Source organism: Salvelinus alpinus, chromosome 17, assembly GCF_045679555.1.
Source record: "Salvelinus alpinus chromosome 17, SLU_Salpinus.1, whole genome shotgun sequence".
In the NCBI taxonomy this organism is placed as follows: Eukaryota; Metazoa; Chordata; class Actinopteri; order Salmoniformes; family Salmonidae; genus Salvelinus; species Salvelinus alpinus.
The window spans coordinates 7,977,736-7,999,032 of NC_092102.1; the positions used below are offsets into that span (position 1 = coordinate 7,977,736).

The 21,297-nt window shown below is 44.0% G+C and overlaps 1 protein-coding gene across 5 annotated transcripts in view; it reads left to right on the forward strand.

Annotated features, from left to right (window-relative positions):
* LOC139542053 (agrin-like) overlaps positions 1 to 21,297 on the forward strand; it is a 409,208-nt gene that overhangs the window by 218,728 nt on the left and 169,183 nt on the right. For all 5 annotated transcript variants that reach the window (XM_071347046.1, XM_071347047.1, XM_071347049.1 and 2 more), the window contains one exon: positions 13,734 to 13,949. In XM_071347046.1, coding sequence (XP_071203147.1) covers positions 13,734 to 13,949 — 216 coding nt within the window. The remainder of the gene's footprint in view (positions 1 to 13,733; positions 13,950 to 21,297) is intronic.

Consider the following 21,297-nt stretch of genomic DNA (forward strand, 5'->3'; position numbering starts at 1 on the left):
TTGAGGGAGTGTGCAATTGGCATGCAGACTGCAGGAATGTCCACCAGAGCTGTTGCCAGAGAATTTAATGTTAATTTCTATACCATAAGCCACTTCCAACGTCGTTTTAGAGAATTTGGGAGTACGTCCAACCGGCCTCACAACCGCAGACCACGTGTAACCACGCCAGCCCAGTACCTCCACATCTGGCTTCTTCATCTCTGGCATCGCCTAAGACCAGCCACCCTGACAGCTGATGAAACTGAGGAGTATTTCTGTCTGCAATAAAGCCAGTAGGTTGCGTCAAATCTTTGAAATTGTAGCATGTTACGTTTATATTTTTTGTTCAGTATAGTTGTATTTTATTTATTCTGATTCTTTGCTTCATCTTTTCTCTCTCTCTCTCCCGGTCTCCCTTTAACCTCTCGCCATCTTCTCTTGCTCGCTGTCTTTATCTCGTTCGACTCTGTCCATCTGGTCTTGTGCACTCTCCGTCCTCTCTCCCTCCATCTCCCCGCCCTCTTTCTGTCTGGGTCTGGGAAACTGTGTGGGAGTGTTTGTTGTGCTGCGGTGTGTGTTTGTGTGATAAATTATAAGTTGATGCAGGTGTGAGCCAGGTCAGCAACCCCGGCACAGCTCAGGAAGCTCAATGAGCGGGAGGGGAATTGATTGACCTTTTATACGTGGAAATGAGAAAACACAAGCACACACACACACACACAATCTCAGTCCAGAAGGGGAATGAAAAAGGTAATAGACCTTGCTCGTTGAAATAATGCCGTAGAAAGGAGGGAAAGACAGTTTTTGAAAGGTATGAATGTCTGTTTCTTTCTTTTCTTCGTCGTGAGCAGATGTTTACGCACTCGCTATGCTTTTGTATGATCAATAATTGAGTGCATCAGTCCCCTGGGAGCTTGGAAGTAAAAGATCAATGGACGTTTGAGGCAGATGTATTCCACAGGCACAAAGACAATGTTCATCTGCATTTCTCCCGGATCTTCTGGTGCGTTGCTGTAAATAGTGTTATCGATGAGGCGACAGACCGACACACAACTTTGCCGTACTATGAATCAGTTGCCTACCTCTGAATGCATCGCTTTCAGCCCTTGACATAACATCTAGGCCCGGAGAAGCGTTTAACCTTAGCGTTTGTCAACTAAATTTGATTTTCAAAATGTCACGTGTGCTCTCTCCGGCCTCTAGGTCACCAGGCTGCTCGTTAGGGCGCACACCTGTCACCAGCGCTATGCGCATAACGACACTCACCTGGACTCCATCACCTCCTTGATTACCTGCCCTTTATATGTCACTCCCTTTGGTTCCTTCCCCGTCGTCATTGTTCCTGTTTCATGTCGGTGCGCTGTTTGTGTTTCTTGTTTTGTTCGTTTATTTATTAAATGTATTCACTCCCTGAACTTGCTTCCCGACTCGCAGCGTACATCCTTACACAAAATTAGATTCTTCTAACCCAAAATTGAATCTAAGAGCGAGTGCTTAGGGGCCGCTCGGGTATTCACTGGCGGAACGGCAATAGAAAAACAGCTTTTCCCAACTTAGTGTTTTCCTAATGACCCCAACCTGCGAGTGAGTCGTTCCCATTTTGAAACCAGATGAAGCAACCGGCGAGCAGAAATGCATTAGCAAAATTGGTCAGTTCTTTGTAAGAGCTACACCTGTTTCTCCTTTGTCATCGGTGTTAGTTTTCAAGGGGTCATTGTGCAGAGACAACCGTGCCACAATGGTCATTTCCTGGACAAAAGCACAGAGAATGTGATTAATCGCATCGATCACACTTTGATGCATTTCGTAGCAACGTGGACGTGGGCAACACTGCACCACAACTGAGGTGCTGTCGAAGGCAACACGCTGTTCTCAGGGGGCCAAAGAAGAGGGTCATCACAATGTGTCTGATAGATGTTTCTACCTGACACCAAAAGATGTGTGGAACATCCAAAGCTCTCTAGCCTCCGACACCAGGCTTGATGAGAATGACAGCATCAGCGTCGACAGACTGGTCAGGTCTGACCTTCCAACAGGAGGTCATTATCTACCAACCCCGGTTCCACTCCGCCAAACAAACACGAATCATTGTACTGCAGAGTGAGCAACTTGCCAAAGATAGAAACGTAATGGTTTTCCTGGATGCAACCTACTAAATAATCACAGCTTATGGTTCCACATTTTATGCATCAATCATTCAGCATCCTGGGCGTGGAATTCCTGTTTCTTACTTCATTGTATGCGAGGAGACTACAGATGTGCTGGAGGTGTGCTTGCAGAAGTTCAAACGGGCTATCCCAGGATTTTAAAAGAATCATGCATGTGACCAATATGAAGGAGATTGTGCATTTTAAACATTCTCAATGTAATTATGAATTGACCCCAAACCTGCTATTATTGATATAGTATGCATTTAGGCTATGCATTTAGGCTATGCACGGATGGATGGTCAAGAGAGACTGAGGCCATTTTGACCGGAATAATGTTGTCCAATCAGTGGTTGCCATGAAGAATTGGACAACAGTAAGATCACACAATATTCATAGCTTGTTTAAAGTTGTAGCATGTAGTTTTGACCTTTGTTGCCCTCTTTAGCAACACTATACATTTTAACATAATACATTTTCTAATAGCGGCAAATCTGGAAACATACAAAAAGTACAAATGGTGTGTAACGGCTTTCGTCCTCTTCGTCTGAGGAAGAGTAGGAAATATCGGACCAATGTGCAGCGTGGTACGTATCCATAATATATTTTAGTAGAATGAATACAAAATACAAAAAAGAACAATAGAATCAAAATGAAAACCGAAACAGTCCCGAATGGTGAAAACACTGAAACGGAAACAAACACCCACAACACACAATGGAAAACAGGCGACCTAAATATGGCTCCCAATCAGAGACAACGATAAACAGCTGCCTCTGATTGGGAACCACACCAGGCCAAACACATAGAAAACAAACAACCTAGAAAAAAGAACATAGACTGCCCACCCCAACTCACGCCCTGACCAACCTAACACAAAGACATAAAAATAAACTAAGGTCAGAACGTGACATGGTGCATAAAGTCCCATGCCTACTGGTCCTTTAACTCTAGAACCACTGGGCCTCGAGGGAGGGGGGCCTCGAGGGACCCCCCTTAAAGCTAATGAGCAGTCGTTCTGACTGAAACATTCTAACAGTGTAATTAATACATTTCATTTATGCTATCTCAAAAATAATCATTTGGTTGTGTTTATGAAAGCCTCGGGTAACATAAGATAAGATTGTTATTTCAAATTACACAATAGCATTTTCATTAGGTTGATACTGCTTGTTATACAGTACCAGTCAAAAGTTTGGACACACCTACTCAGTCAAGGGTTTTTCTTTAGTTTTACTATTTTCTACATTGTAGAATAAGAGTTAAAACATCAAAACTATGAAATAACACATATGGAATCATGTAGTAACCAGAAAAGTGTTAAACAAATCAAAATATGTTATATTTATATTTTATTTGTTATATTATTATATTATATTATATTTGTGGCTCAGTTGGTAGAGCATGGCGCTTGCAACGCCAGGGTTGTGGGTTCATTCCCCACGGTGGGACCAGGATGAATATGTATGAACTTTCCAATTTGTAAGTCGCTCTGGATAAGAGCGTCTGCTAAATGACTTAAATGTAAATGTAAATGTAAGTAACCAAGGTATTTGTTGAAACAGAGGAGGAAGATGGAGTGCTGGCCAGGGGAAGCTCGGGTGGGTTGCAGGAAACCAGGTGCGGAGGCTGAGGCTGGAGCGAGAGGGGTTGGGACAGGGTAAGCATGTCCGGAGGGGTATCCAAGGGAGCAGTAGAGCAGGGAATCTAGGACAGAGTAGCAGGATGAGGAGACGTGGGACTGGAGACAGGGACCAGAGGCAGAGCGGACAGAACTGTAGCGGAGAGGAAAACCGTGTCAGGCAAGGCACAACAGGATAACAGGATCTAAATAGTAACAAACAGCAAGAAACGTAGCAGAGATTATAATCTGGCAGTGTGGAAGTGGAAGGACTTAGTATTTGTTCGAGGTCTTGATTATGGAACAGGTTGCAGCTGGTTGGGGTCTGCTCTGACTCCAGCACACCTGTCTCCGCCCACACAATTACACACACAGAGAGCGAGGGAGAGGGAGAGAGCACTGGGGGAGTGACGGCAGGTCAAGGAGACACATGATGAGCAGTAGAGGGTGTGGCAGGAGCAGATGTAACACTTAGTGGGACTATCATTTGTTTTTCAACAGGACAATGACCCAACACACCTCCAGGCAGTTTAAGGGCTATTTGACCAAGAAGGAGAGTGATGTTGCTGCATCAGATGATCTGGCCTCCACAATCACCCGACCTCAACCCAAATGAGATGGTTTTCGATGAGTTAAACCGCAGAGTGAAGGAAAAGCAGCCAACAAGTGCTCAGCATATGGGAACTCTTTCAAGACTGTTGGGAAAGCATTCCAAGCTGGTTGAGAGAATGCCAAGAGTGTGCAAAGCTGTCATCAAGGCAACGGGTGGCTACTTTGAAGAATCTCAAATCTAAAATATATTTAGATTTGTTTTAGCATTTTTTTGGTTACTACATGATTCCATAAGTGTTTTTTCATAGTTTTATGTCTTCACTATTATTCTACAATGTAAAAGAAAATATATATATATATAGAAAAATCCTGTAATGAGTAGTATGTCCAAACTTTTGACTGGTACTGTTGTGTCGATATGAAAGCAGTCAAAAATAGTCAATTACTGTAATGGCTGTCTTCGGGTGAAAGAGAGGAGGACCAAAATGCAGCGTGATGATAATCCATATTTTAATTAGGATAATTAAACGACGAACAAAAACAACAAACTGACAGAAGGAACCGAAAACGCTACAGTCCTGAACATGGGAACACAGAACAGATGAACACACGAACAGGAACAATCACCCACAAAAAAACAGTGAAAACAGGCTACCTTAATATGGTTCCCAATCAGAGACAATGACAAACACCTGCCTCTGATTGAGAACCATATTAGGCCAAACAACAAACCCAACATAGAAACACAAAACATAGAATGCCCACCCAGCTCACGTCCTGACCAACTAAACAAAGACTAAACAAAGGAAATAAGGTCAGGAACGTGACAATTACTGTTTAATTGTGTAGGTTTTCATTTTTTTATTTATTTTTTATTTAACCTTTATTTAACCAGGTAGGCTAGTTGAGAACAAGTTCTCATTTGCAACTGCGACCTGGCCAAGATAAAGCATAGCAGTGTGAACAGACAACAACACAGAGTTACACATGGAGTAAACAATAAACAAGTCAATAACATGGAATGACATCAGATGGATTTCATTTATCCCTTGTCCTAACAGTTGACACAAATCTTCGTAATTTTCACTTGCTTGACACACTTTGACATACCTTTATTTGGTTGCAGTGCTTAAACAATCTCCGGTTCTCTCCTTATTGTGTCCCCATTGTCTTGTCATTCTTCGGGGGAGGGAGGGAGCTCCCGTCCCACTTTGTTTATGCGGCCGGCCAGGCTTGTTTTCTTTACAAGTCATTTGTTTGCCAATGACAGTCACGTGACAATTGTCCATAGTGACATGTCTCCCCTTGCCAATGTAAAGTTCCAGAAGCCTCATCACCACATACTCCGACACTCGCTCACCTGCTGCCCGATGTGGAGCTTTTCCCAAATATTGAAGGCTGTTTAGTATGTAAAATGTGCGCACACTCTCACTGTGTGGCCTACTCCAAGTGGGCCAGAGTGCAATAGAAGGGCTCACCCTGTTCTTCATTCACAACTGGTGATTACGTTCTCTTCGCTCATCAACTCACCCATTCACTCCCTTTCTCATACTTGACTTCATTTGGTGTACAGTATGTGTGAAATTAGTTTCGGTATAGTGTAGGTTTAGGTTAAGTTTCGAAGTGATTACTAGCTGGGCACTACGTTCAACTGTTGGGAGAAGGAAGGGCAAAGAGGGAAAACCATTGAAAAATGACATGCCCTCCTAAAACTGGGTATAACTACAGTACAATTTTAACACCGACAGTATATAGACTTATTTAGGAAAAAAAAAAAATAAGGAGCAGGGCATGACTTTAATAATGGCAGAGTAATAAAGAAATACAAATAATGAGCAGTCAAAATGACCTAAATGTGTATTAGTGAAAGATGATCACTGGATAAGCAATCAATAATTTATCACACTGTTGACTGTTGTGGTGTCTTAGGGCTAGTAGGAGTCACTCTGTTCTGGTGTAAGGCAACAGCGCCGATCCAAACGATCCTTCGAATTAGATGTTACATTAAGATCTTGGGTGAATCAAGTGTCTTTCCTGGATTCCTTCCATCCTCTTATCTTCTTCTTAAAAGGCATTGGAGGATAAGATCTGAGGTCCCGCCCTCTGGACCATGACCTCCAATGTGAGAACAGAAGAGAGGCAAGGAGAGAAGAGGGTGCAAGAAATGAAGGGAAATCTTTTGAGATTCCCCTCTAGATTCGCTTTTGGCCCTTGTCCATTCAAAATTCAGCACATCCCCCTCCCTTCTCCCTCCGTTTGAACGAGCCCTCTGATGTTTCAATTGCGTTTCAGCAAGAGAGCCCTTCCTTGTTACCTAATAATCCTGTTTCCTAATCTGGTATACATGATTGCCTTTGGTAAATTTCTCCCTTTACATCCATACAGACAGACTACATGGACAAAACACAGCAAGGGGACATACATATGCCAGTTTCCGTGGTCAGAGAAGGAGGGCAGACACAATGTTTGTCAGGGTAAAACTAAGGAGAAAAGCACAAAGAAAATAGTATACCCTGCGTGTGTTTATGAACACACACTCCTTTTTGCACAGTCAAATGTGAGTGCAGGAATGTGGTAATGTGCTGCACTTTGAATGGATAATGCCAGAGTGACTCGGCCTCTTTCATTTGTTCCCACCTTGTATGTAGTCAGACATATTATGGAGCTTTTCGGTTAACACACTGTCTGTACAAAATGTTTGTGGGCATAGTCGTTTGTGTCATGTGTTATATGTAATTTGCTGCTTGATGAAATTGAAAGCTGCCAGCATCGTATGGTGTGAGACAGGAGTGCCCGACCCATCTACCGCAGAGCGACTGTACCTGTTGCATCCAGCGCACGTGACAAATAAACGTCAATTTGATTTGATACAGTGTGTGCAGGCTTTAACATCTGCTCTGCTAAAGTATGCACAGTACACACAGGATCGTTTTCGAACTGTAAATCAAATGTCTGTGTTTATCGACGTACATGATTAATTAAACGATCTATTCCCTAAACCTGACTCATTAAAGACATCCGACAAGATTCCAGGATTTTGTCCTGGAATATGCTCTCGCTTTCTGTCATGTACTGGTCCAACACATTTCTGAAACGGCTGAGCAGATGTCCTCCCAGACCAATGATTGTGTTGTTGTATATCACTTTTGAGTAAACAGTTAGTACTGTAGTGTATCACTATGTAATTATAGTGTTGTTCATTGCATTATCATACATGTACTTGAACTGTTGTACCCCAGCAAGCTTTCTATCTGGCTTGACCCAAGGGACATGTATTTATTTAACTAGGCAGCTACTTTAAAATCTATAAATGTACTCGCCAACATCCCGATGTCCCTGCAGCTCCAGCTGAAACAAAACAACATTTAAAGTGGTAAAGTGAACATAAATAATCATTATTGCAACCACCACAAAATACATGAACGGTGAGCTTCCCTGAATCCATCAAACTTCTATTTCACATTTCAGAGACAATCCTGAACAATACCCTCTGTGATCTTATTTGTTCTGTCTTTTCTGGTGAATAAAACTGAAATTGCAACCAACTTTCTATGGCTTGTTTTAAAAATAGCGATATTTTAAAGATGACTACATTTTCAAATAACCGAAAGTGAGAGGTTGTAATCTGAATAAAGGAAAAAAGGCCATTCTTGAACATAGGGTGAGTCTTTCTCACTAGAGAACCAGTTCAGATTTAAGTATAACTTTTGCATGACTGGTGCCTTCAGTGAGAGATCTAATGCATTAATATTTCATAATATCTGCCCTCCGAATTCAAATGTATTATATAAAAAGGCCCTTAATTTCCAAATAGAATGTAATATTTTTTGCTCATATACAGTTGAAGTCGGAAGTTTACATACACTTAGGTTGGAGTCATTAAAACTAGTTGTTCAACCACTCCACACATTTCTTGTTAACAAACTATAGTTTTGGCAAGTTGGTTAGGACATCTACTTTGTACATGACACGAGTCATTTTTCCAACAATTGTTTACAGACAGATTATTTCACTTATAATTCACTGTATCACAATTCCAGTGGGTCAGAAGTTTACATACACTAAGTTGACTGTGCCTTTAAACAGCTTGGAAAATTCCAAAAAATGATGTCATGGCTTTAGAAGCTTCTGATAGGCTAATTGACATCATTTGAGTCAATTGGAGGTGTACCTGTGGATGTATTTCAAGGCCCACCTTCAAACTCTGTGCCTCTTTGCTTGATATCATGGGAAAATCTAAAGAAATCAGCCAAGACCTCAGAAAAGAAATTGTAGACCTCCAAGTCTGGTTCATCCTTGTGAACAATTTCCAAACGCCTGAAGTTACCACGTTCATCTGTACAAACAATAGTATGCAAGTATAAACACCATGTGACCACACTGCCATCATACCACTCAGGAAGGAGACCCATTCTGTCTCCTAGAGATGAACGTACTTTAGTGCAAAAAGTGCAAATCAATCCCAGAACAACAGCAAAGGACCTTGTGAAGATGCTGGAGGAAACAGGTACGAAAGTATCTATATCCACAGTAAAACAAGTCCTATATCGACATAACCTGAAAGGCCCCTCAGCAAGGAAGAAGCCACTGCTCCAAAACCGCCATAAAACAGCCAGACTACGGTTTGCAACTGCACATGGAGACAAAGATCATACTTTTTGTAGAAATGTCCTCTGGTCTGATGAAACAAAAATAGAACTGTTTGGCCATAATGACCATCGTCATGTTTGGAGGAAAAAGGGGGAGGCTTGCAAGCCGAAGAACATCATCCCAACTGTGAAGCACGGGGGTGGCAGCATCATGTTGTGGGGGTTCTTTGCTGCAGGAGGGACTGGTGCACTTCACAAACTAGATGGCATCATGAGGTAGGAATTGTGATACAGTGAAATAATCTGTCTGGAAACAATTGTTTAAAAAAATTACGTGTGTCTGGCACAAAGTAGATGTCCTAACCAACTTGCCAAAACTATAGTTTTTTAATAAGAAATTTGTGGAGTGGTTGAAAAGGAGTTTTAATGACTCCAACCTAAGTGTATGTAAACTTCCGACTTCAACTGTACCTCACTGTCACGCCCTGGCCATAGAGAGGCTTTTATTCTCTATTTTGGTTAGGACAGGGTGTTACTAGGGTGGGCATTCTAGTTTCTTTATTTCTATGTTTTCTGTTTCTATGTTTTGGCCGGGTATGGCTCTCAATCAGGGACAGCTGTCTATCGTTGTCTCTGATTGGGAATCATACTTAGGCAGCCCTTTTCCCCACCTGTGATTGTGGGTAGTTTGTGGGTAGTTTGTGGGTAGTTTGTTAGTGGCCTGTATAGCCCTAGTAAGCTTCACGTTCGTTTTTGTTGTTTCTTGTTTTGTTGGCGACATTTATAATAAAGAGAAATGTACGCTCACAACGCTGCACCTTGGTCTGATCATTTCGAAGAGCGTGACAGAACTACCCACCACCAAAGGACCAAGCAGCGTGGCCAGGAGGAGCAGGGATCCTGGGCCCGGGAGAAGAGAGAGTGGGGGATATCTTGGACATGGGAGCAGGTTATGGCAGGGTACAAGACCTTGCTATGGAAACAGGCGGAAGTAGCGAGAGAGGAACGACAACGATACCAGGAGTCACGGCAACGAAGCATGCACGAGAGGCACATGAGGGGGAAGGCACATGAGGAGATTGGCTGAGTCAGGTTGGAGACCTGAGCCAACTCCTCGTGCTTACCGTAGGGAGCGTGGTACTGGTCAGGCACCGTGTTATGCGGTGTCTCCAGTGCACGTTCACAGCCCGGTGCGCTACATTCCAGCTCCCCGCATCGGCCGGGCTAGAGTGGGCATCCAGCCAGGACGGATGGTGCCGGCTCAGCGCATCTGGCCGCTAGTGCGTATCTACAGCCCAGGATATCCAGCGCCGGCTCTGCGCACTGTGTCTCCGGTGCGCCTGCACAGCCCAGTGCGTCCTGTGTAGCGCCCCGCTTTTGCCGGGCGAAAGTAACCATCCAGCCAGGACGGGTTGTACCAGCTCTACTCTTGAGACCTCCAGTGCGCCTCCACGGCCCAGTGTATCCGGTGCCTGCCCCACGCACCAGGCCTCCAGTGTGTCTCTCCAGCCCGGTGAGTCCTGTGCCTGCTCCACGGACCAGGCCTCCTGTGTGTCTCCCCAGCCCGGTGAGTCCTGTGCCTGCTCCACAGACCAGATCTCCTGTGTGTCTCCACAGCCTGGTGAGTCCTGTTCATGCTCCACGGACCAGGCCTCCTGTGTGTCTCCCCAGCCTGGTGAGTCCTGTGCCTGCTGCACGAAAGAAGCCTCCAGTGATGATCCATGGCACGAAGCCTCCAGTGATGATCCATGGCACGAAGCCTCCAGTGATGATCCATGGCACGAAGCCTCCAGTGATGATCCATGGCACGAAGCCTCCAGTGAAGATCCATGGCACAGAGCCTCCAGCGACGGTCTCCAGTCCGGAGCCTCCAACGACGGCATCCAGTCCGGAGCCTCCAACGACGGCCTCCAGTCCGGAGCCTCCAACGACGGCCTCCAGTCCGGAGCCTCCAGCGACGGCTTCCAGTCTGGAGCCTCCAGTGACGGTCCCCAGTCCGGCGCCTCCAGCGACGGTCCCCTGTCCGGAGCCGCCAGGGAGGGTCCCCAGTCCGGGGCCTGCAGCGAGGGTCCCCAGTCCGGGGCCACCAGCGAGGGTCCCCAGTCCGGTGCCGCCAGTGAGGGTCCCCAGTCCGGGGCCGCCAGCGAGGGTCCCCAGTCCGGGGCCTGCAGCGAGGGGGACTGGGGCAGCCTGTTTTTCCACCTGTGATTGTGGGTAGTTGTCTTTGTTAGTGGCCTGTATAGCCTTAGTAAGCTTCACATTCAATTTTGTTGTTTCTTGTTTTGTTGGCGACATTTATAATAAAGAGAAATGTACACTCACAACGCTGCACCTTGGTCTGATCATTTCGACGAGCGTGACACACAAATCGTGTGATGTTTACTAAATGGACCTTTTAGATTTAAAGTCTTGATACTCACCCATACAATTCCCCCCCACCCCAATATTATGTGTATTGATTTTCAGATGGGCAAACCTACAAAAAAAAGATTGCAGTTTTGAAACTGCAGTAAAAGTGCAGTCAATTGTGGTATTTTGGACGCAGTAATTGCAGAATAACTGCAGTTGAACTGCTGTTTTTATTTTGGACGCAGTATTTGCAGTATACTGCAGTTATACTGAACTGTGACTGAAATCTTTTTTCGTAAGAGACAGTTGACTAGATATCACACAGTCCCACTGTTGCAGTCCCACAGTTTCATCCCACAGAGAGAAAAAATAACAGTATGAAGATGAAGTAATCATCCAACAGATAGTGGAAGTATACAATACTAACTCTGAGGTAAACACATTGTTTTTTATTAACAATATGACTTAATTGCGAACTGTCTAGCATCCTCTAACATCTAAGCAGTTCCTAGAGTTGTCTTTCTTGTAATTTCTGTCAAAAGTGTTATACCTAACTATCCCATATCAGTCCACACACCCCTCTCTCACCAGTGAGAGCATGACATCATGTATTATGGATGATCTCTCCCCAAAACAGAGTGAGCATTACAAGGACAAGGAATTTTCTTCCATTAAAGCCACAAACTGGACATGCTCTCTCTCTCAAATGGGATGTTCTCCAGTGGGTAGAAAGAAATCCACCAGCATGTAATTTAAAGGTCCAACTCTAAACTTAATCTAACCCTAGCACTAATTCCAACCCTAGCACTAATTCCAACCCTAGCACTAATTCCAACCCTAGCACTAATTCCAACCCTAGCACTAATTCCAACCCGAGCACTAATTCCAACCCGAGCACTAATTCCAAATCAAGCACTAATTCTAACCCGAGCACTAATTCTAACTTTAACCATAAAACCCCTAGAAATAGCATTTGACCTTGTGGGGACCAAGAAAAACGTCCCAGTTGGTCAATTTTTGTTTGTTTACTATTCTTGTGGGGACTTCACAAGTATAGTAAAACACATCCACACACACACACAACACACACACACACATGCCTGTGGGGTGATCTGACAGCTAAAAGTAACCATATAGCCATTGTTCACAGGCACTAGAGGAGAGAGGAGCATTGAATGAGTCTTGACATGGTTTTCACATTACTGACCATGTGCTGTCAAACTCCATAGTTGCACCTCTCATACTCGCATGCCCCCCCCCCCCCCCCCCCCACGCACACACGCTCTCTCTTTCGCTCTCTCTTTCTTTTCTTCCCCCTTCAACCAAAGAAAGACTAGCTCAGGTATCTGTCAGGCTCCAGTTCCTCAGGAGGTCTCACATTGAGAACGGATGCCCTCGCCTGTCCTCTCTCACTGTAACACAGACACACACATTCACCTGTCAATGGAGAGGGGGTAGAGAAAGAGATCTGGAAGCCTAAGACAGATGCTGGAACAGATGCTGCCCTCTCCTTACACACACACACACACACACACACACACACACACACACACACACACACACACACACACACACACACACACACACACACACACACACACACACACACAACAGAGCTCTGTGTTAATATAGGTGTGTGTGTGTGTGTGTGCATACATGAGTGTGTAGTGTACATGTGTGCGCCTGTGTGTGTGTGTGTGTGTGTGTGTGTGTGTGTGTGTGTGTGTGTGTGTGTGTGTGTGTGTGTGTGTGTGTGTGTGTGTGTGTGTGTGTGTGTGTGTTCAACAGCAAGTGAGAGCGAGACAGACAGCTGCAAGGCTAGTCCAAGTGAACATGCCCCCTCGCTTTTAGCACTGGCCTGGTAACCAGTGATAAGACGTAGCTGGGGGGGATCTGTGGAGGGGGGGGGGGCTGAATAGGAGAGCGGGGGGCATCCGAAGGGGCCGCAATGGCCATCAAAAGCTCCGAAACCAAGGAGACTCTTAAGACCAGGGCCCTCCTAAGCTCAGCCAGGAAGGAATATGCTTTGTCCTCAGTCAGTCTCACTGATTTCTATTCAAATCCACTACCTGTGAGAGTTACCTTCTATTTTCGTCAGCTTTAGTGTAGTGGTATGGATGTGTGGCCACTGGCCAGATAAATGATGCTCAAGGTACCAAGCTGACATCTATATTACAGGGGTCAATAAAGATGTAGGTTTTTGGTGGATATTGTATGTAGCTCCTGTATTTGGAGTTGTAACGAAGCTGTTTAACCCATGGATATATCGAGTAAACTAGTCGTTAACTCTGTTTTTTGTCAAGCGTCAACTGTTATGTAGCTAAGGCCCTTTAACTTTCAGTAAATTCTTTGAAGTGTTTTTGAACGGTCTGAAAGTTGTACCATTGGGACATTTCCTCCCTCGCAAATAACATGCTGCATTGCTCTTTTTCTCTATCTCTGTCAAATCAAACATTCAAATCAATTCTAACCTGATTCGTTTTTATTTCTCCTCAGATTGCAGAGGAATGCTATGCGGCTTCGGGTCAGTATGTGAACGTGATGCGGCTGACCCCTCCAAGACAGAGTGTGTCTGTAAGAAGATGGTGTGTCCGTCGGTTGTGGCGCCTGTGTGTGGCTCGGACTCCTCCACCTACTCCAATGAGTGTGAGCTGGAGAAGGCCCAGTGCAACACGCAGCGGCGCATCAAGGTGCTGCGCAAAGGACCCTGCGGTGAGTCTTGCTAGCTAGCACGTCATGCTAGATACAGTGCCTTCAGAAAATATTCACACCCCTTGACTTTTTCCCCCATAAAATGGTGTTAGAGCTTGAATTTAAAAGTGATACAGTTAGATTTTGTGTCTTTTGGCCTACACACAATATCACATAATGTGGAATCATGTTAAAATGATTTTTTACTAAAATGAAAAGCTGAAATGGCTTGAGTCAATAAGTACCAGGGAGGTTTTCCATTGCCTCACAAAGAAGGGCACCTATTGGTCGATGGGTAAAAATGAACAGACGTTGAATGTCTCTATGAGCATGGTGAAGTTACTAATTACACTACGGATGTTGTATCAACACACCCAGTCACTACAAAGATACAGGCGTCCTTCCTAACTCAGTTGCCGGAGATGAAGGAAACCGCTCAGGGATTTCACCATGAGGCCAATGCTGACTAAAACAGTGATAAGAGACAACTGAGGATGGATCAACAACATTGTAGTTACTCCTTAATGCTAACCTAAATGACAGTGAAGAGAAGGACTCATGTACAGAAAAAAATATTCCAAAACATGCATCTTGTTTGCAATAAGGCACTAAAGTAAAACTGCAAAAAAATTGGCAAAGAAATGTACTTTAAGTCCTGAATACAAAGCATTGTGTTTGGGGAAAATTCAACACAGCTGTAACGCACTTAAGGCGTAGTGGGTGCGGAGTCAGGCGCAGGAAGCAGAAGGTACAGAACAATGTTTTATTCTGGCACAGAGGAAAAATGTTCACGCCAATACCGGGCGTGAGCATACAAGACCGGCCCAAAACCAGGACCCAAACAGTCCGGAGGAAAAACAAAGGGAAACGCACTACCACAAACATACACAGAGGAAAAATAAGCCCGCACAAAGACCAGGCGGGCCTTCCCGGCTTAAATAGCCCAACTAAAAACCTAAACAAGAAACGGGTGTAACCAATAAGACAAAACCAACAGAAAAGGGGAAAGGGATCGGCGGCAGCTACTAGACCGGTGACGACGACCGCTGAGCGCTGCCCGAACATGGGAGCAGTGACAACAGCAAGTCACTGAGTACCACTCTCAATATTTTCAAGCATGGTGGTACAGTAGCTGCATTTGCAAGGACTAGAGAGTTTTTCAGGATAAAAATAAACAGAATAGAGCTAAGCACAGGCAAAATCCTAGTGGAAACCTGGTTCAGTCTGCTTTCCAGTAGACACCGGGCGTCAAATGTACCTTTCAGCAGGACAATAATCTAAAATACAAGGCCAAATATACACTGGAGTTGCTTACCAAGACGACATTGAATGTTCCTGAGTGGCCTAGTTAGTTTGAAAAGCAAAGAAAAGCAATGATCAACAACCAACTTGACAGAGCTTGAAGAATTTTAGAAAGAATAATGGGCAAATATTATACAATCCAGGTGGGCAAAGCTCTTTGAGACTTAACCAGAAAGACTCACAGCTTTAATCGCTGCCAAAGGGATTCTAGCAGGTATTAACTCAAGGGTGTGTATACTTATGTAAATATTTAATTTTCAATACATTTGCAAACGTTACTAAAAACATATTTTCATGTTGACATGACGGCGTATTGTGTGTAGATGGGTAATCCATTTTGAATTCAGTGTGTCACACAACAACATGTGTAATAAGTCAAGGGGTATGAATACTTTCTGAAGGCACTGTGCTATTCAGTCTGTTTCAGTCCATTGGCATCCCGTTAGCTACTACTGGTCAGTGTTGTGTACTGACATGAAGTGTTGTATTTACAGTGCGGTGAGATCAGCTAACTAGCGTTACGCTAGCTACTATTCAGTCTGTTTCAGTCAGTTTTGTCTACTACTACTGTACCGGTCCCTTATGTATAGAGAGTCCTAGCTAGCGTTATGGTACTATTCAGTCTGTTTCCGTCAGTGTTGTGCTGTGTAGAGCTGTACCCTGATGTATTGTATAGTTTCTTAGCTGGCATCACGCTAGCTACTATTGAGTCCATTGCAGTCTTTTGTGCTCTTTCATACCTTCAGAATGAGTCCTGCTAGCATTACGCTACAGTACAGTGGCATGTTCTGTACCTCTGCGAGTAAAGAAGCTGTTATGTCATCACATAGATACAGTATTATGACAGGATTTAAAGAAACGTGCCATAAGCCTATTAGAAATGCCAGTATGTGTTTGAAATGGCGTGTCTTCTATCACGAGTTATACCAGCCACCAGATGACAAAACACCTCGACGCACGCTGTGTCTGTCTACCACGGTCCAGAGCCAACATATAATAACAGCAGTCTCCAATGAAGCCTATTTGTCTCATCGTAACCACCACTAGTTAGCATAGCAGCACCAGCCACTCCACCAGATGTTTGCAGGGCTGAAAGCACAAAGCAATATGCTACAATGGGCTTTGTGTCGTGTTTTTTTTCTTCTATGCTTTCGCTACAGTGCTAATCCATCAGCTGATTGCTGTGCTGGCTAATAGCAGGGCCTGTGTGACTAAAGGGCTTGCCAGATAGAGGGAAGGAAACAGGAACAGAAAGACAGAGCGAGAAAGAGAGGAAGGGAGACAGAGAGAGGGAGGGAGCGAGGGGGAGGGAAGGGAGAGAAAGAGGGAGGGAGGGAATGGGGAGAGAGGGATGGAAGGGGAGAGAGAGAGAGGGAGGGAGGGAGGGATGTCGGGAAGAGAGGGGGAGGGAAGGGAGAGAGACAGGGAGAGAAACAGAGAACTGATAAAGAAAGACAGATGGATAAAGATAAAGAGAGAGAGAGAGAGGGAGGTAATTACATCAGCTAGAGGAACAGGCCATATACAGCCATCAAAAGGCCCATAATTATCCAGACTTACCCGCTGGGAGCACAGTGTAGTTCTGGGTAAAGGGCGATGGTGGCCTGTGGGGCGCAACTTCCTCCTGATGAACAAGGTCTGCATCGGGAGATTTAGTGACTATGCTGCTATTCACAAAAATAAGAAAAGCTGCTTCTGTATTGATTATGACAAGTGAGGACTACGGTGTACAGGGCCCATATCCACAAAGTGTCTCAGAGTAGGAGTGCTGATCTTCAACAGTGAAGAGGCGACTCCGGGATGCAGAGTTGCAAAGAAACAGCCATATCTCAGACTGGCCAATAAAAAGAAAAGATTAAGATGGGCAAAAGAACACAGGCACTGGACAGAGGAATTCTGCCTAGAAGGCCAGCATCCCGGAGTCGCCTCTTCACTGTTGACGTTGAGACTGGTGTTTTGCTGGTACTATTTAATGAAGCTGCCAGTTGAGGACTTGTGAGGCATCGATTTCTCAAACTAGACACTCTAATGTACTTGTCCTCTTGCTCAGTTGTGCACCGGGGCCTCCCACTCCTATTTCTATTCTGGTTAGGGCCGGTTTGCGCTGTTTTGTGAAGGGATTAGTACACAGCATTGTCTGAGATCTTCAGTTTCTTGGCAATTTCTCGCATGGAATAGCCTTCATTTCTTAGAACAAGAATAGACCGATGAGTTTCCGAAGAAAGTTCTTTGTTTCTGGCCATTTTGAGCCTGTAATCGAACCCACAAATGCTGATGCTCCAGATACTCAACTAGTCTAAAGATGACCAGTTTTATTGCTTCTTTAACGAGCACAACAGTTTTCAGCTGTGCTAACATAATTACAAAAGGGTTTTCTAATGATCAATTAGCCTTTTAAAATGATAAACTTGGATTAGCTAACTCAACGTGCCATTGGAACACAGGAGTGATGGTTGCTGATAATGGGCCTCTGTACGCCTATGTAGATATTCCATTCAAATTCTGCCGTTTCAAGCTACAATAGTCATTTAAAACATTAACAATGTCTACACTGTATTTTTGATCAATTTGAAGTTATTTTTATGGGCCAAAAAATGTGTTGCTCTTTCAAAAACAAGGACATCTCTAACATTTCTAACCCCAAACTTTTGAACGGTAGCGTACGTTAACGACTCAATCAGTCATTAATAAGTCATTGTGTACACAAGGCATGAGGAGCTACTTAAGATACTTTGCGGTGATTTGATTTTGAATGCAGAGCGTATCTGTACACAGTAATTGGTAATATGAGGCTTTCAAGGATTAATAAAGTGTATTCATTTGTGGGGGGAAATCATACAATACAGAGCTATGTAGCTACTCAGTCTGATTTATCCAATGCTCTTATCTAGAGTCCCTTCACAATGCATTGAAAGTCTACAATGAGAGATGCTGGACAGCAGTATTGTTCCCGAATGACAAACACTGTAATTCTGTATAAAAAAAAGACTTCCATTTGACAGTTTCACACTGAGAAAAAATAGCAAGCTAGAAGATGAGAAGCAGAGAGAAGGGCGCAGCGGGTCAGGGGAAACTGGATGACAGGTTCTTATTCTCTTTCTCCATCCAATATATTTTGTCAGCACAGAAGGTCCAGGCAGCTCACACTGGCTGGTATTATGTTGTTGTCTGGGATGGTGGAGAGATCTGCTGGAGGGAGGGAGTGAAGAGAGAATGTTTTAGAAGTATATTAACCGGGTACTTTAGGTCCTGGATGCTGATTGGCTGAATAGCCGTGGAATATCAGACATAATAAACTGGGTGGTTCGAGCCCTGATTGCTGATTGGCTGAAAGCCGTGGTATATCAGACCATATACCATGGGTATGACAAAAAAAATATTTTTACTACTTTAATTATGTTGGTAAGCAGTTTATAATAGTAATAAGGCACCTCGGGGGTTTGTGGTATATGGCCAATATACCACAGCTAAGGGCTGTATCCAGGCACTCCGCTTTGCATCCTGCTTAAGAACAGCCTTTGGCCGTGGCATATTGGCCATATACCACACTTCCAATTCAATTTGTCACATGCTTCGTAAACAACAGCTATAGACTAACAGTGAAATTCTTTCTTACGCCACCCCCCCCCCCAAAAAAAAACAACAACAGAAATAGCCTGAAAAAATAGAAAATAATAACACAATATACATGGGGTACCAGTACCGAGTAGAGTAGATGTGCAGGGGTACGAGGTAGTTGAGGTAGATATAGGTAGGGATAAAGTGACTAGGTAGATAGATAATTAACAGTAACAGTTGCGTATGTGATGAGTCAAGAGACCAATGCAAAAAGGGCCAATGCCGGTATTCCGGGTAGCTATTGGTTAACTATTTAACTATTTACCAGTCCTTAAGGCTTTATTGTATTTCTTCATATTTTTCACACTTTAAACAAACCACAACTTATAAAGGCTTCATAGGGCATTCCTAAAGTCGTCATAAGCACCATAAAGCGGGACCATATATTTTTTTCTCATTACATGTTGATGGCCCTCCCATTTGAATGGGCAAGGCATGGATAATGTAGTACCATATTAAAGCAGTATTCAAGTTGCATTGTACTGCGCTGTAAGATAACGGCCTGGATCGTGCCTCTGGCCACTCCAGATACCAAGTCAATGTATGGCCACTACATCTGAACAGTTTAGTGGGCGTTTGTACTCGAATAATATTGTGCACATAACTCAGCCATCACTGGCCTTCATGGACATCCCAGCCTAAGCAGCTCTTTTCATTAATTCCCTCTTTATAAAATGGGTAATTTGGGAGCGGAGACACATTTCTATGGGTTAGTTCACTGGTCCAGCGTGCTGATAATGGCCTGATATCATTTGAATTAAAAACACAGGGTGCTCTGCTTTGTTTAAATCTGTTTAAATGGCCCTCAAGTGTGAGAACTGCCGTTTTTTTAGGGAAGAACAGAGAGAAAAGCGATAGAGAGAAGAGGGGGGAGGGGACAGAAGGCAGCCGGCACTTAACCAGGGTAACGGTTCAGCAGAACATGAAGAGAAATTGGGGGCAGTGTGTGTTTGAGAGGCGGCCCGGGAGAGCTCGAGCTGTGTTAGCTCTCCTAATATTGAACTTGGAGCCGACAGAGAGAGACGGGTAAACACTCGATCTCCCAACCTATGCGGAGCGCTGCGGTGGGGAGGAGATGGAATCCCAGCAAGCGCCCGTGCCTCAGAATTTACTTTGTAGCGCCCAGATCGATGGGGAGATCAATTTTGTGTGTGTATGTTGTGTGTGTGTGTGTGTGTGTGTGTGTGTGTAGAGTGGCCCTGGAGCATGCCCTGCCTCACGCACCGTTGATAGACTAGACTCACTCTCATTCTTTTCTCTCCCTCTCCTCTTTCACATCCGCACTGTATTTCCTTCGACCTCTCCCCTCTTTTCCATCACCATTCTCTCTATCCTTCCTCTTTCTCCCCCCCCCCCCTTCTCCCCTTCACTGTATATTTATCTCTCCATCTCCTACCATTCTCTCTCTCTCACTAACCAGGTTTCCATCCAACCTTGTAATGTGAGTAAAGTACATGTTGGATGAAAAAAATGGTGGTAACCTTTCCATTTGGTGGTAACCTTTCCAAATGTTGACAAACAAAATACTCTAGACAAAGTGGGATCTTTTTGTGACTGTAAAATTCATAATAGGATAAATAGTGGTGGAAATGCCTTTATAAATATTGATATAGCAACTCTCATACCATGTAAACGTGTGTGGTCTTCCCACTATGACTCAGGAAATGAGTTTATTAGGTTACAGATAAAGTAAGGTGTGATGAACTTCACTGCGTGGTCAAAGTCAGCTCAAAGCTCTTTTCCAATAAATGTTGAGGGTCTTATTCTGGTTTCAGGATGATTGATGCTTGGCTGCCATTTGACAAGGAAAATAGTCTCGGTCTTATCTATAGATGGGTTAGGTGACAACATCACGAAAACGATGTGCACGCTTAAATAGGGCAGAAGTTGTTGTGATTCTGGATGGCTCGATAGCTTCCAACCCATGACAAGAAACTGTCATGTGGGGAATCGTAAGTGACTCGTTTCAGGTCGTTTCATCTTGTTCTTGATACCATGTCTTGTTTTGAGGTGTTTTGACTGATGTCATGTCAATGCTCAAATATATACTGAACAAAAATATAAACTCTACATGTAAAGTGTTGGTCCCATGTTTCATCAGCTGAAATAAAAGATCCCAGATGCACAAAAAGCTTATTTCTCTCAAATTTGTGCACAAATTTGTTTACATCCCTGTTAGTGAGCATTTCTCTTTTGCCAAGATTATCCATCCACCTGACAGGTGTGGCATATCAAGAAGCTGATTTTTATTAGACACATGAAAACTTAAGCGATAAAAGTACCTTTTATGTTCACTACCTCATTACACACAGCTTTTTATCTGCAACAAGTCAGTTTGGTGGAGAAACACCACTGCCGGAAAGATTTGCATATTTTCTTCATGCAGATTTGAGAATATCCATCTGAAAATCTGTCCCCAATTGAATGGAAACCTAGCTATTGCTGCTAT